Source organism: Myotis yumanensis, unplaced genomic scaffold (assembly GCF_028538775.1).
Source record: "Myotis yumanensis isolate MYYU_CA2020_CCGP unplaced genomic scaffold, mMyoYum1.0.hap1 SCAF_6, whole genome shotgun sequence".
Classification (NCBI taxonomy): domain Eukaryota; kingdom Metazoa; phylum Chordata; class Mammalia; order Chiroptera; family Vespertilionidae; genus Myotis; species Myotis yumanensis.
In genome coordinates this window covers 91,035,156-91,050,693 of record NW_027223757.1, presented here as the reverse complement: position 1 = coordinate 91,050,693, position 15,538 = coordinate 91,035,156, and the positions used below count along the sequence as shown (strand labels likewise).

The window sequence follows — 15,538 nt, the reverse complement described above, 5'->3', positions numbered from 1 at the left end:
TGGTTGGTGACCCAGTACATATAGCAATTAGTGAAACAACAAAAATCCTATTTTAAAAAAGCCAAAAGAGCCGTTTCACTGACTCATTCTCACACCTTTCCCTAGAAATTTATTTTTTCTAACTCCTGACAAGAAGCGGGTATAATAGCCTTTTTGGCTAAAGAAGGCAAACCAGAAAATGTACAGGACAGGTACATGGTGGGGCAAATGTAGGTGCACAGTTGTGGTACATGAAACACAGTTTACTCTTGTTTATTAATCATTGAATTATTCTCCATACGGACAACTGTACACCTGTGTTTGCCCCTCCCTGAATTATTCATAGGAAAGAAGAGAGAGGTGGCAGGATTTTAACATTTTGAAACCCAACTGGCATTCTATCGCTGGTTTACTTACTGACCCCCTTTCGTTATTTCTCTTGGTATGCAGAGTACTGTTTGTTATGTCATGTGTTTAGAGGTAAATCTAAACTTTGTGTGAGAATGTTAAGAGACCTTCATCCCACCTTTAGAATATGCTGGCACAGAAAAGGCAGGGTAGAACCAGCTCTTTTCTGATGGCCAGCCTTACAGGTGTTTGTGGTAGTCTGACCACTAGGGAAACTGAGTTCAGGGAATGAGCTAAAGCAGAAAAATTACTGAGAGAATCCACAAAGAAGTGAAATCACTTGACCAGGGTGGTTATGAAGATGATGCTACAACCAAAGGAGTGCGTGAATAGTTAACAAGAAAGGGAGTATGACAAGGTTTTTATTGAATTGTGTTGAGGATTTTAAAAATCCCATCACTTCTGTTTAACAGGAACACATGGTAAACAAACAGTCCTAATATTTTCGAAGAGGGGAATTGTGTTAAAATTGATGGCACAGCTAAGAGGAGTACAGCCTATGTATGTGCTTGTTTATAGTTCTGCCTTTGTCGAGTAATTGCAGTGTTCTGCAAACATCGTCCCAGCTGTGTGTTAGCTGAGGTCAGTCTGGTCACCATTTAAAACAACTGGGAGAAATCTCTGTTGTGCAGGCTAAGACTTCTGTGACGGACAGCAGCCTGGAACTGCTCTTTTGTCTTTACCATTAGCTTCTAACTTCCCCATGTTCCCTTTCTTCACTTACCTGTGTGTTTGTGGCATGTATTTTAAATGTACCACTACTAATGTCTCTGAAACTTGGCATTGCTTATCAACCCCACACCCGCCCATGTCTTACATTGGAGGGGTGGAGATCACCAGAGCCTGTGCCTCCAAATTTAACCTCTTCCTTAAATGGTCACACTGGGTATATTCTTCTGAACTGAATTGAGTCAACATTTTTTAATCATCTCCATTGACCCACAAGTAAACGGGTTTTAGCCATCAGTACTTGGAGTAGTTCTCTGGCTGGCATCCTGGATCAAGGGGCATCTCTTTCCAGGAATCTTGAAATATATAATGTTAAAGATGATGCTAAAACCACAGAAATTTGTCCTTATCTGCACGGCCAGCCACTGGCTACATGCCTGATAAGTCTCGTGCCGTTCATGGAGTCATGCTTCAATATGCAGCCTTGGGCTCTGGCCTGGGGTGGGTGGGACTGGTGGGGAGTAGGTTTTCTATTTATTTGGGGGTGACTATTGGCCTTTTAAAACTTGAGTTGAAAGTTATTCTTTGCACCATATGTTTGACAATGCCCTTGACTAGGCATCTAAGATATTAACCAGCTTCAACAGATTATGCGTCTGACGGGGACACCCCCTGCTTATCTCATTAACAGGATGCCAAGCCATGAGGTGAGAACAATAGCCTGCACAGGGATGCCCCTATTTGATTGCCACTGTATAACCAGCACACTTGTACTGTCACTGAATGCTTGCATGTGCCTTGTGACCACTGAGGTACCGATGCCTGTGTGCTGCTGCAGGATGTTGATAGTTGGGATAAATTCTCACCCAATCCTGTGGACTGAGAATACAAGTTATAGACTTACATGTAGAAATGATGTTACTTTTCTACTTGGGTTTTGTGAATTTAGTGCTCAAGAGGCTGTTTTGTCTTCTGGGTTCTGTTTTTCCCTAGTCATCAGTTTTTTAATGACCAAAAAGGGTTCTTCATTTAAAAAACACTAAAATACCCAACCACTAATAAGTACTACGTTCAAAAGAATACACAAGTAATCCTATCTAATAATAGACAAACATAGTAATTGACCACGCCTTCGCTACTCCTCCCATTGGCTAATCAGAGCAATATGCAAATTAACCACCAAAAAAAAAAAGATGGTGGCTAATTTGCATACTGCAGGCAGGGTGGGACAGCACCATCCCGCCTGCCCCGTCGCCATCCGGGCCTGCTATCTGCGACCCGGGTGGCGGGCATCCCGTGTGCAACCCAACCCGGGGCGGCCAGGCGTGCCCTGTGCGACCCGACCCCAGCAGCTGGGCAGGGCAGCAAAGGTGGCTCCGGCCAGAGCGAAGGCCTGGGTCCCGGGTGCCAGAGGAAAACTGGTGCCGGCAGCCAGGGGATGGGAAAGCCTATTGCACGAATCTTTTCGTGCAACAGGCCTCTAGTATAGAATAAATGTGAATACCTACGTAGGGTGAGGTGCCTTTTTTACCAATTCTTAACTATTTAGTCTAACTCTAGTCCTGTCATCAGAGATGGTTGGGGCACTTTTTTCTAAGGTGCCCTCACTTTCTGGGAGCCGGGTTGGCATCACAGAGGCCCTCCCCTTCAGCTACATGCAGCTCATCTTTGTCTGCATTTGTCTTGTTAGAGGGATGACTGTTCTCTACAGGAGACAGGCCTCTCTGCCCTCTGGTCCCTTCAGCCTCTTTCTGTGTGCTCAGGAGGAAGGGACTAGCAGGGGTCCTCAAACTTTTTAAACAGGGGGCCAGTTCACTGTCCCTCAGACCGTTGGAGGGCCGGACTATAGTTTAAAAAAAAACTATGAACAAATTCCTATGCACACTGCACATATCTTATTTTGAAGTAAAAAAACAAAACGGGAACAAATACAATATTTGTATTTGCATGTGGCCTGCGGGCCGTAGTTTGAGGACCCCTGGACTACAGCCATGCAGGTATTCAGTCCCTAGAACTTGCTTTTCGAATCAGAAAGACCCTCAGCTGCTTTTCAGAGCGGGTCTTGCCTGCTCACTGCACATGTATTGAGAAGGTAAAGTTGCCCTAACAGCCAGAACTTTTTCTAACCTTGTGTGTACACGTGAGTGTGTGCGACATGCACCCACATACATGAGTACCTTTATGTTGAGAAATTGTGAGGAGGTGGTTAAAATCGGTTCAAAGAAGTTTTATCTCAACTACGCAGATAGTGGGATTTATTCATTGAAACAGGGAAGGTAATTGATGTAGTTTAACATCTAATATCTGGTGCCCGCATTTACAAGTTACGTTTGTATTTATGTGGTTATTCTCAAGACCAGTTTTTGGTTTTGCCTTTGATTAGAGCTGTCAGTCCTTGAAAGAATTTGGCACCTTACATTCCCTAGAATGTAGCTCAGCAGTTGGGCAGTTGGCACATCCTTAGGACATGAGAGCAGACTTCCCTCCTAAAGGCAGCCATGGTACAGCCAGTGTGGCTGAGCTCCCGCTCGGGACCCAGTGCTGTGCTGAGGAGGCGCTGGTTCGCATCACCCCGCCTCGCTCCCGCACTAGGAGGTAGGCACTGGGACTGATCGCTTTTTATAGCTGAAGAACTCAAGACTTAAAGATAATAAGTAACTTGCTCAACAGGTTAAAGTCAAGATTCAAATTTAAGCCTGTCCCAGCCCAGGGACCAAATATAGAACAACCTATTGGTAATATAAATGCTGTTTGTGTCAGAAATATAGTTTGAAGCTCTTTCATGAGTTTTCTCTTGCTTGAGTAGATGTAGACAAGCCACATACTAGCACCGACTATTAATATTTTGCAGATGAGACTTAAGACATGCCCAAGGAGATGTAGCTTATAAGTGGCAGGGGGAGGATTTCTTGCCTGGGCCCTGTAATTTATAATCTGCTATTCTTTATTGCTCTCATTGGTTTAGTATTTTTAAACATGTGGTCGAGCCTCTTTGGATATACTAAACTTATGTTTACTTGTTACCAAGATTGCTTGGTAACAAGGTTTAATATTTATGCTCTTCGTGTGCTAAGAGCATCCACTAAGACCAGCACCATCGGAAGACTGCCAGTCCTGGACTTCCATTAGGATACCAGTTCCTACGCCAGTTTTAGCTTTTAGGGAGGCTGTCTCAGAAAGGGCTGCTTCTTAGATATCTTGGCCTCATTTTTAAAATATATATATATATTATTGATTTTTTTACAGAGAGTAAGGGAGAGGGATAGAGAGTTAGAAACATTGATGAGAGAAAAGCATTGATCAACTCCTTCTGCACACCCCCTACTGGGGATGTGCCCGCAACCAAGGTACATGCCCTTGACCAGAATCGAACCCGGGACCCTTGAGTCCGCAGGCCGATGCTCTATTCACTGAGCCAAACAGGATAGGGCTTGGCCTCATTTTTTTTTAACTTCTGATCAGAAAGCTAATGAAAGGGAACTTGATTAGTTAGCATTTCATCCACTTGAAATATAACTGAGATATAGCAGGGATATAAGTAAGGTAGTGATCATAAATAAGGAAGTTTAGGACAGCACTAAGAGAGAAGTCTCTAATAACTACCCAAGACAGTCATGAACATTGGAGCTAGCGGACTTTGTCAGCTAACGCTTCTTCCTGGTCAGGCCCGAGACTCTCTGAGGGCAGTAACATCTTTGAACAAAAAGTCATTTTGAAAACCTTTTCTTTTGCAGGCAAGAAACTATATTCAGTCTTTAACCCAGATGCCGAAGATGAACTTTGCAAATGTGTTTATTGGTGCCAACCCCTTGGGTAAGTTGACTGTATCCTCATGTCATGGATATGAAATTGGTTATGACAAAGTTAGGGATTTGAAGTCTGTGACTTGCTCACAGCTGCTGTCGTTTCTTACCCAGGCTGAGGGGAAGAGCAACTGGCACAGACAGTGTTGTAGGCCCCGGCGCTCCCCGCTGTGTGCCCTGCTCACTTGTACCCTCAAGGTGCTGCAGGTCTGTCATCCTCCTGCACTTTCCCTTCCCCTCTTCTTCTGCTCCTCAGAGACAGCCATTCTCACTGGAGCTAATTTGCCGCCTTGGGCTTTAAGGAATGGCCCCATATTCCTGCCACCACCACTTCCAGGACCATTAGCAAAGGGACATGACTAGCAGCTGCAGGATGTATACTGCCCTGGCTAAAGAAGGAGCTGCCTTAGTCCCCAAAGCTGGGGGCGATGTGTGCTTCAGTGGCCCCTGAAGGTGGCCTCGTCTGAGGCTCTAGCACCCTGACTCAGGGCGCAGTAGACAGTGGCGAACGCAGAGAGCTCAGACCAGAGGGGAGCGAGGATAGCCTATGATGGTGGTGTAATCAACCTTCTCACTTTTCTCAAGAGTGTATGGTGGGTCACCCTGCTCAACAGTCCCAGCAGCTGTGCCTCAGGGTCGCGAGGACTCTTCAGAGGTTGGAGTGAGACTGAGAGGTTTTACCTTTTAAATATCCCATATTCACAGTTGACTGCAGTCTTTTTTTTTTTTTTAATTAAATCTTTATTGTTCAGATTACATTTGTTCCTCTTTTTTTTTCCCCCCATAACTCCCCTCCTCCCAGTTCCTGCCCCACCCTCCGCCCTCACTCCCCACCCACTGTCCTCATCCATAGGTGCACGATTTTTGTCCAGTCTCTTCCTGAATCTCCCATTCCCCTTTCCCCCACAAGAATAGTCTGTCCATTCCCTTTCTATGTCCCTGATTCATTATAATCACCAGTTCATTCTGTACATCAGATTATTTATTCACTTGATTCTTAGATTCACTTGTTGATAGATGCATGTTTGTTGTTCACAATTTGTATCTTTACCTTTTCTTCCTCTTCTTAAAGAATACCTTTCAGCATTTTGTATCATACTGGTTTAGTGGTGATGAACTCCTTTAGCTTTTCCTTATCTGTGAAGCTCTTTATCTGACCTTCAATTCTGAATGATAGCTTTGCTGGATAAAGTACTCTTGGTTGTAGGTTCTTGGTATTCAGCACTTTGAATATTTCTTGCCATTCCCTTCTGGCCTGCAAAGTTTCTGTTGAGAAATCAGCTGACAGTCGTATGGGTATTCCCTTGTAGGTAATTGAGTCTCTTTCACTTGCTGCTTTTAAGATTCTCTCTTTGTCTTTTGCTCTTGGCATTTTAATGATGATGTGTCTTGGTGTGGTCCTCTTTGGATTCCTTTTGTTTGGGGTTCTCTGCACTTCTTGGACCTGTAAGTCCATTTCTTTCACCAGGTAGGGGAAGTTTTCTGCCATTATTTCTTCAAATAGGTTTTCAATATCTTGCTGTCTCTCATCTTCTGGCACCCCAATAATTCTGATATTAGTGCGCTTGAAGCTGTCCCAGAGGCTCCTTACACTATCTTCGTATTTTCGGATTCTTTTTTCATTTTGCTTTTCCGGTTGGGTGTTTTTTGCTTCTTCGAATTTCAAATCTTTGACTTGATTCTTGCGCTCCTCTGGTCTGCTATTGGGTATAATATTCTTTATTTCAGTCCGTGTATGCTTAATTTCTAGTTTCTTTATCGTAGCATCAAGGGTCTCATTAGTTTTTGTGAGGCTCTCCTCAAGTTTCTTGCAAGCCCTCAAAATTGCGTTTTTTAGCTCTCTATCCTCCATTTCTGTCATGTTTTTTTGTCTCCACATTTTTTATGCTTTCTTGGTGCACCCCCTTGTGGTCTTTGTGCACAGTCTTGTTCTAGTTAAGCCTTGATTGTTGTAGTTAATACTAGAGGGATTTGACCACCAGGCTGACTGGCTGTGCGAATCAGCTGTGTGGAAAACTTCTGTCCTCTGGGGAGGTGCTAATCGAGCCTTTGCCTGAGGCGATCCGGCAAATGGCTCTGCGCAGGGCTTGGGCGGGGCGGGTCGCACGGGATCAACAGTGTGGGCGGAGGGAGCAGTTATGGCTGCTCTCAGTCCCGTTCCCAGAGGCTCTGCTTCTCAGAACCCCGGCAGCCACTGCAAACCTCGGAGAGAAAGCTGCCCTCAGATTCCAACTGATGCCGGACAATCCTGCTTCTCCCGTCTGAGTCTGAGTCCCTAGAGACGCGCCCGGATCTGGAGCTCAGAGTCTGAGGCTCCCTCCTGATTGAAAACGACAACCGCGCCCTCAGCCACCAGCCCGCTTTGCGCGCGCACCTCGGTACCTTTGTATTTTCCACACTGCGCCTCCTCTGAGCCTCGGTTTGCTGTTCTCTTTCCTTCTAGTTGAAGAGTCTCTCCTCAGCCAGCTTTCCTGTGGTTCTGGGTGATGTCTGTTCCGTCTTTTAGTTGTATTTTTGAAGTGGTTGTTTACGGCAGCAGTCTCCGGTGTTTACCTATGCCGCCATCTTCAGTTGACTGCAGTCTTAATGTCACTGTGGTCATTCTCAAGGTCGCACAGGTGCTCTCACTCTGAAGTGTCGGGCGATTGCTGGTGAGTTCATGTCCATCCTGGAGGTGGAGGGTTCCTCAGGTCTCAGCTGGTCACGCTCGCTTCCAGGAACAAATCCACAGACTCTCGGGGGGTGTGCAAAATTCTTGGGCTGGTTTAGGTTGGCATCTGCCCTGCTGTGCTCTCATTGGCTGTGTCTGACATATTTGAGCTGTATTGTCAAGTTCAGGGATCTGTGAGACGCTCTCTGAGTTGTAAGTACGCCAAGAATTTGGGAGATGATGTTGTATGCTGGTAGCTTTCTTGTCTGTCATTCTGTTCTGTGTGTTTTTTCATCACATTGGCTCATGTTTCAGACGTGGCAGTGCTTACTTTGACTTCCTGTTCGCTGACTCCGATGTGTTTATTCATTTTTCTGGGGGTAAGAGGGGTAGGTGTGTGATCAGCAGCTTATTTAGGTCACATGCATCTGATAGGTGTCCCCTTCTCTGGAATGAAAACATGTAAACATTCTAAAGGACTAGACACCGAGTAGCACTGCAGACTGCAAGCGAGGTGCGTGGAGGCGTTAGGCCATCTGTGCTTGCACTGCCGTTCCGGGAACCTCAGCCCGATGCCCTGCCAGGCGCTGATGCCATACAGTCTCTTCTTGCAGACGTCTGAGAACATGGTGTTACTGACCAGGAATCTGTGCCCAGCTGTTGGCTGAGCAGGAATGTAAATATTGACACCTGTTATGTCAGTCACTGACTTCCTGTTTCACATTACCCTCCAAACACAAATCAAAACTGAAACTGCCCTTAGATGTAGTGTGTGTGTTTGTATCTGCCCAGATCTAAGAGGACCCTCTTTCTTACCCCTGATTGTGTTCCTTGTCAGGGGCTTGTTTGCAGGACATGGTACCCTTTACTCTCGGGGTGGCAAAGACCATATGCTTCAAACAACAGCTGATGCCGTTTATTTTTTCTGAGAAGAGAAGGACGTATATCCAGGCATTTCTCCCAAGGCTTTAAGTGTAAACTGAGCCTGAATCAACACTTAAGTATTCACCTTGTTTTCTATCCCTTGAAATCAAATTCTTTGGTTTCTCTGGAAGGCTACAGAATAGGGTCTTTTACCCCCTGGGTGTACCCAGCAGTAACCTCTTCAGGAACCTGTTCTCTTTCCACCCCTTCCCAGTGAAGGAACTGTCAGTAATTTGCAAAGCCTCAGAAGCCTGGTTTCACAGGTGGTGCCTATGATCATGCAGTGTTTGTCCTGCATCCTCTGAAACTCAGCACACCCTCATTTGACAGAGTTAGAAAATCACCCTTTTGTGACCCTACTGAAATAACTGCTGTGAAGAAAAATCAGGGGATGCTGGAAGCCTTAAGTGAAAGGGCCTGAGGCTGTTCATGTGGTTTCAAAGTACCCGCAGATCACTTGCTTAGGGCAAAAAAGAAACAACCCAATTGACCAAATTTAGCATCATTCATAACAGACAAATGGCCTTACTGCTCCTTCAAGTCCACATTCTTACCAAAAATGCTTAACCCACTTCTTACCTAATTGTTAGATCTAACATGGTTTTCAGGGGAATTACAGGGGGTAGAAGAAAACAAGGGTGTAGATTCATGATAAACATTCGCAGGACAACCGGGCTGTCTGAACAGGAAAAGGGAGAATTAGTTTCTCTAACTAGATCTAAGATAATAGGTAAGATATATTGAGAAACTAAAGAAACCCAATCAAATGCAGTGTGTGGCCCTTAATTGGTCCTGGTTTGAACAAGGTGGGTGTAAAAGACAATGGGATAATCGGAGAAATTCTAACTTGAACTGGATGTTAGATATTTGGGAATTACATATTTGTCAGATGTGATAGTTTTATGATTATATAGGAAGATGTCTTTTTAAAAATATATATTTTATTGGTTTTTTACAGAGAGGAAGAGAGAGGGATAGAAAGTCAGAAACATCAATGAGAAACATCGATCAGCTGCCTCCCGCACACCCCCCACTGGGGATGTGCCCGAAACCAAGGTACATGCCCTTGACCGGAATCGAACCTGGAACCTTTCAGACCGCAGGCCGACGCTCTATCCACTGAGCCAAACCAGTTAGGGCAGGAAGATGTCTTTATGTGAAAATATTTAGCTGTAAAGTATCATGTGTATAATTTTATTTTAAAATGGGGCAGCAATGCCCTGACCGGTTTGGCTCAGTGGATAAAGCGTTGGCCTGCGGACTATAGGGTCCTAGGTTCGATTCTGGTCAAGGGCATGTACCTTAGTTGCAGGCACATCCCCAGTAGGGGGTGTGCAGGAGGCAGCTGATTGATGTTTCTCTCTCATCGATGTTTCTAACTCTCTATTCCTCTCCCTTCCTCTCTGTAAAAAAATCAATAAGATATATATTTAAAAAAATAAAAATAAATTGTGGCAGCAAAAAATAGAAAGAAATACAAAATGTTAATTGTTGGATGTGGGTGGTCAACATGAGTATTCATTGTATTGTATATTGAAAATTTTCACATGAAAATTTTAAAAATAAAATATCACTTTATCCAAATGCCCTGCCTCTCATCCACACACCCATGCAAAGAAAGCCCTCATTCTGTCCATTGTTTGAAGACCCGTTTGATGAATAGTCATTTGCCTTATGTTAGTAAATAAACAGTGAGGGGGACAAAAAAGTTGAAAAATTAAAAACTAGCCCTACTTACCTCCTCTAGGTCACTTTAGTTTTAGGCTTTCGTTTTGACACAGTTGGACTACAGTGGTAACAGTTTGGCCGGACATTCCACAGAATGTCTGCTTGTTCAAATGGAATCTGTTTTGTTTTGTTTTTTTAATTCTTCAGTAACATATTCTTTAAAAATAATACAAAATACACACAAGAGAGAAAAGTGAAAGTATGTCCTGGAGCCGACGCTCTGGAGGAGAATTCTTTGTGTAGGCTTGAAGGGTGGGAGCTGTGTGTTTGCTTAGTAAGGCAGAATTTTTGCTAACGTGTTAAAAAATAAAACCTTTCTCTTTTTGTGGACTAACAGCTGTCGACTTGCTGGAGAAGATGCTTGTACTGGACTCGGACAAGAGGATCACGGCAGCCCAAGCGCTCGCACACGACTACTTCGCTCAGTACCACGATCCTGACGACGAGCCCGTGGCTGACCCTTACGACCAGTCCTTCGAGAGCCGGGACCTGCTTATCGATGAATGGAAAAGTAAGGCACGAAGGCAGCACTGACACCTGCCTGAGAGCTTGGTCTGACAATCCTTCCTTGGTGAGCCGCTCGCCGTAAGCTGTGCACAGGAGAATAAAGTGCCTGGCTGGCAGCAGCTCGCCAAAACTGTGGTCAGGGCCTCGCCCAGAGTGAGCGCCTCTGTCGAAAGCGTGAAGGGGTGACACTTTCCAAGCTGGGAGACCCTCATGTCTGCTCTGATTTTGCGTGCAGCCCCTCACACCTGCCTCGGCTCTGAGGTTCTCAGAATCTTTTCCTTTACAGCATCTTTTTTTTTTTTTTAATATATTTTATTGATTTTTTACAGAGAGGAAGGGAGAGGGTTAGAGAGTTAGAAACATCGATGAGAGAGAAACATCGATCAGCTGCCTCCTGCACACTCCCTACTGGGGATGTGCCCGCAACCAAGGTACATGCCCTTGACTGGAATCGAACCTGGGACCCTTGAGTCCACAGGCCGACGCTCCATCAACTGAGCCAAACCGGTCAGGGCATACAGCATCTTTCTGAGATGAGTAGAGGAAGGGGATTTTTACAGTTTTATACTTGACACAATTGGGACAAAATATCTTACATATTATCTTAGACCTAGTTAGGGACACAGCCGGAAATGGGACCCGGGCCTGATCTCATATTCTTTCCATAAAACACAAATCCGGAGCTCCGAGCAATTGCCCAAAGCCAGGCTTTCCTGCTGCTGGAGCGTGTTGGCGGGCTGCTCCGTTATTCTTGAGCTCTAGGAGGAGGCACTGAGCGATGAAAGAAACAAGGAAGATGGGGTTAGGTATGTGTCCTTGAACTTCTGGGCAGTCACATGATCCAGTGGGTTCTCACACAGCAGTGAATGGTTACTGGGAGTGTCCCTCCCAGCACCAGCTGGGAGAGGCAGGGCAGGTCTGTGCTCAGAAGCACAGTGCTTACCAGCAAAGAGCAGCCTGACCTCACCTGGGCTTTCCTTCCCAATCCCTAGGCCTGACCTACGATGAAGTCGTCAGCTTTGTGCCTCCGCCCCTTGACCAAGAAGAGATGGAATCCTGAGCACCTGGTTTCTGTTCTGCTGATCCCACTTCACTGTGAGGGGAAGGCCTTTTCACGGGAACTCTCCAAATCTCATTCAAGTGCCTCCTGTTGCGAAGATCTCCTCCATGGTGGAAGAGGGGTGTGTGCGTGCACGCATGTGTGTTAGTGTGTGTGTCTGTCTTTGTGGGAGGGTAAGAGACTATGAGCAGCAAACTGCGATCACAGTGACTCCCTGGCGTTCCAGACACCCCGTGGCCGCCTCTGCTCCCGCTTCTTCGTGAGTCGGCTCTTAGGGTTGTTCAGTGCAAAGTAACAAATATTCAGCGTCCTACATCCAGTCATGCTTTTACTCTTGGCCTCTCCTGTGGGCCCACCTTGACCACAGTGGCACAGAGAAGGCTCCCCCCTTCTGGCTGCTTCAGCTCTGGAGCCGTCCTCAGGATGTGTACAGCCAACAGGACCAACTGGCTCTGTGCGCCTGTCTGAGAGCTCGCTCTGTCCCATTCTCAGAACTCAGCAGGTGTATCTGGAACTAAATATGTTTGTGCCTTAAAAGGGAGAAGAGAGTGCGGAGATGAAGTTCTGAGCCAGGCGAGTAGTCAGCTGGGTGGACGACCTTGTGAAACAGCCTTCAGAGGCTCCGTGTGCATGTGTGGGCATGCGTGTATGTGCTGCTCTCTCGATCCCGGGTGTTGTGCCATTTCTCTGCTTGCCCCCCTTCAGTGCAGAGGTTTCTGGAGAATTGGACCCAGTCACCAGAGGCCGGCTCTTGCTGTCTGTGGACGTCCTGTGTGCTCTTTCTTCCTAGCAGAGTGATGATGTCTTGCACGCCTTGCTGTTTGAGCATGCACAGCTGCTTGCCCTGTTTTTTCAGGAGGCCCTGGTGCCAGGCAAGTGTGCCAGTGAGGACTTCTTGGGAGTTCAGAACTCGTGTCACCTTGGCTGATGCTACGGGCAGGTGACATCTTCTCTTCAGCCCCCAGTGCTATTTTGTGTTGAACACAATTGATACTCCAGGTGCTTTTGATGTGAAAATTATGAAGAAATGGAACAGATGGATATATAGCATTTTCTTTCCTGCCATCTGGTTTTCAAGAAACTGTTTTTGGGGAGCCATCATGGGAAAGATGGGGCTTTTCCCAGGAAACCTCAGCCTTTGGAAACAAGTCATTCTCTCCCCTCCCAATAACCAATGCTAAGAAACGCCGAAATCAAAGTGAAAATAAACGCTCATGAGGCCAGAACTCCTTTCTCTATTTTTGTCTAAATATGGTTATTTTTCTAAAAAAGTAATGAGGTGTCTTTTCCACCTTCTTTAGGGTCTTCTTGGCAGCGTAACGTTGGCTTCTTGGTCTCAGTTTAGGGAGAAATGAATTTTGTATTTTGCAGGAATCCTTTGAGAATGTGATTCCTTTGATGGGGAGAAAGGGCAAATTATTGTAATATTTTGTATTTTCAACTTTATAAAGATGAAATATCCTCAGGGGTGGAGAAGAGTCGTTTTCATAATTTTCTGAATTTCAGGCATCTTGTGCTACATAAGGGCCCAGGTATTTAAACCTTTTGTGAAATGAGAAAGTGTAAGGCCACTTGCAGGGTCGGCCATGTGACAAAATCTCTCACTGGCGCAAGGTGTTTCCATTTCTGTCACAGTGCAGTGACTGTGCACTCCAGGAGGACAGCGTAGGGCCGAGTCAGCCGGAGCGAGGGAACGAGGCAGCTCATGGCGGTCATGCCACACCCGGGATCGTCCCCTCTTTAAGGAAAATGAATGCAAAGGCCTCATCTCCTCGAGTGCAGTTCAGATCCTCACAGCCCACGGCAGGGTGAATTTTGTCAGCGTGTGGGGTTGTCAGCGTGTGTACGTGCTAGTGTGATTTCCTCCGACGTGCTGCTCTGCATACCTTCCCGTCCAGGTCTCTGCAGGTGTTAGGAGCTGAGCAGCCTGGGGAAGGGCTCCTGTGTCTGAGAATCATGCTCCCATCTCCTGACTTCTCTGAGCGGAACTCAGAAGAGAGAATGAGGGAAACTGCTATTTTATTTGTACTCGTGAACTTGGCTGTAATCAGTTATCCCATATAGGATGTCACACAATACCACTGGTCAAAATAAAGCCTATTTTTCAAATGTAGTGAGTTTCTCAATTTTATTGCATTTTTCTCTTGATCATTTTTGTTTAATGCTCAACATGGCTTTATATCAATGTTCTTTCAGCTATGGCCTGGCACATGCTTCTGACAGATCTTAATATTACTCCTAAAATTCGAAAACACATGGATAGAGCTCCTTGGTTGTACATTTATGGTGAAGCCGATCTGAGTCTTTGAAGCGAATGGGTAAAGCAAAGGGCAGATAAACAAGGTACTATAAGGAGGCAGGCACTCGGCGTGTTGCCCTTGGGCGTCAGAGTAGCCTGGGACAGGGTCAGAGACCACAGCCCAGGGGCCAAATCCACTAAAAATGGTTTTTACATTTTTAAATGGTTGAAGTAAGAACAGTGTTTTTGTAGCGAGGGAAAAACAATGTAAATTCAAATTTCAGTGCCAATAACGTTTTATTAGAACACAGTCACACATTGGGTTAGGTGTTGTCTGTGGCTGCCTTCAGGGCTACAGTGACAGTTGAATAGTTGTGGCAGAGAACATGTGCCTACAAAGTCTAAACTTCCTACACTTTGAAAAAGTTGACCAACCCCTGACCCAGGATTTCCATTTCCTCGTTTGTAAAATGAAGTTTTTTAAAGTAGGTGCTTGGTTTTGTTCAGGTTTGACATTCTAAGACTCCCCATAGAAAGTATATTTTTATTTTTAAATTTCTAGAGAGAAGGTTGGATGTGTACCTGTGTGTACATTGATTATAGACTTTTAAGCAAATGTATTTTATGGCTCTTGTGTATGGCCCTTGACAGTGTTCTTCAGAACGTCCGAGGATTTAAAGGGCCCGAGTTCTCTCAGCTGTTCTTCGGGTCTGTGTTGGTTGCTCCCTTCTCAGTGGCTGGGCATGCTGGCAGGTGCCCAGGGTGGGTTGTCCTGGGTCATCTGGTTCCTAGCTGGTAGTCAGGGATGGTGGCAGTTATAGAAGGCAAACCCAGCACAGGCTCTTCTTCATCCTGTTCTGTTCTCTGTGACTTCTTAAAGGGCTCAGAGAAAAGGCACCCGGTTGTCACATGTGCTACGTCAGCCCCCGTAAGGAGCAGGCAGTTGTAGGAAATGTTTTGCCTTCACACACTAGACATGAGCGCCAGAAAAAAACTCACCTAAATGAATCCACATAGAAATGAGGATCAAAATTTCATAGTATGTGGGGGCAGGGAGAGGAAGTCTGCTTGGGACTTTTACCATGAAACCAAAGTTATAAAAGCAAAGTCATAATTTCAAATATCCTATATAATAAAAGGTAATATGCAAATTGATCAGTCACTATGATGTGCACTGACCACCAGGGGCCAGATGCTCAATGCAGGAGCTGCCCCCTGGTGGTCAGTGAGCTCCCACAGCAGGAGTGCCGCTCAGCCAGAAGCCAAGCTAGACTGCAAGAGGGATGTCTGACTGCTGGCTTAGGCCCAATTTCCAGGGGGATCGGGCCTAAGCCAGCAGGTGGACATCCCCCGAGGGGGTCCCAGACTGGAGGACACACCCCTCCCCCCCCCACCCCCCCCCACCCCGCCGCCAGTGCACAAATCTCGTGCACCAGGCCACTAGTATTCTTATAACGAACAAAGAATGAATCAAGTGTTGGGTTTTAAAGTGAAATTGTGTTTAGTATCCTACAACATCCTTCCCTGTTTTACTTTTGCAGCATAATCTAAGGTAATTTTTCCAAAAATAT

General features: G+C 45.7%; 1 protein-coding gene across 2 annotated transcripts in view; it reads left to right on the top strand.

Moving 5' to 3' along the window:
* Positions 1 to 13,841, top strand: part of MAPK14 (mitogen-activated protein kinase 14) — a 67,581-nt gene extending 53,740 nt beyond the window's left edge. The window contains exons 9-12 of one of the 2 annotated variants that reach the window (XM_070418699.1): positions 1,684 to 1,763; positions 4,791 to 4,869; positions 10,499 to 10,672; positions 11,661 to 13,841. In XM_070418699.1, coding sequence (XP_070274800.1) covers positions 1,684 to 1,763; positions 4,791 to 4,869; positions 10,499 to 10,672; positions 11,661 to 11,728 — 401 coding nt within the window. In that variant the 3' untranslated portion in view covers positions 11,729 to 13,841. The remainder of the gene's footprint in view (positions 1 to 1,683; positions 1,764 to 4,790; positions 4,870 to 10,498; positions 10,673 to 11,660) is intronic. The other variant, XM_070418698.1, reaches the window with a different exon arrangement.
* The last annotated feature ends 1,697 nt before the right edge of the window (positions 13,842 to 15,538 follow it).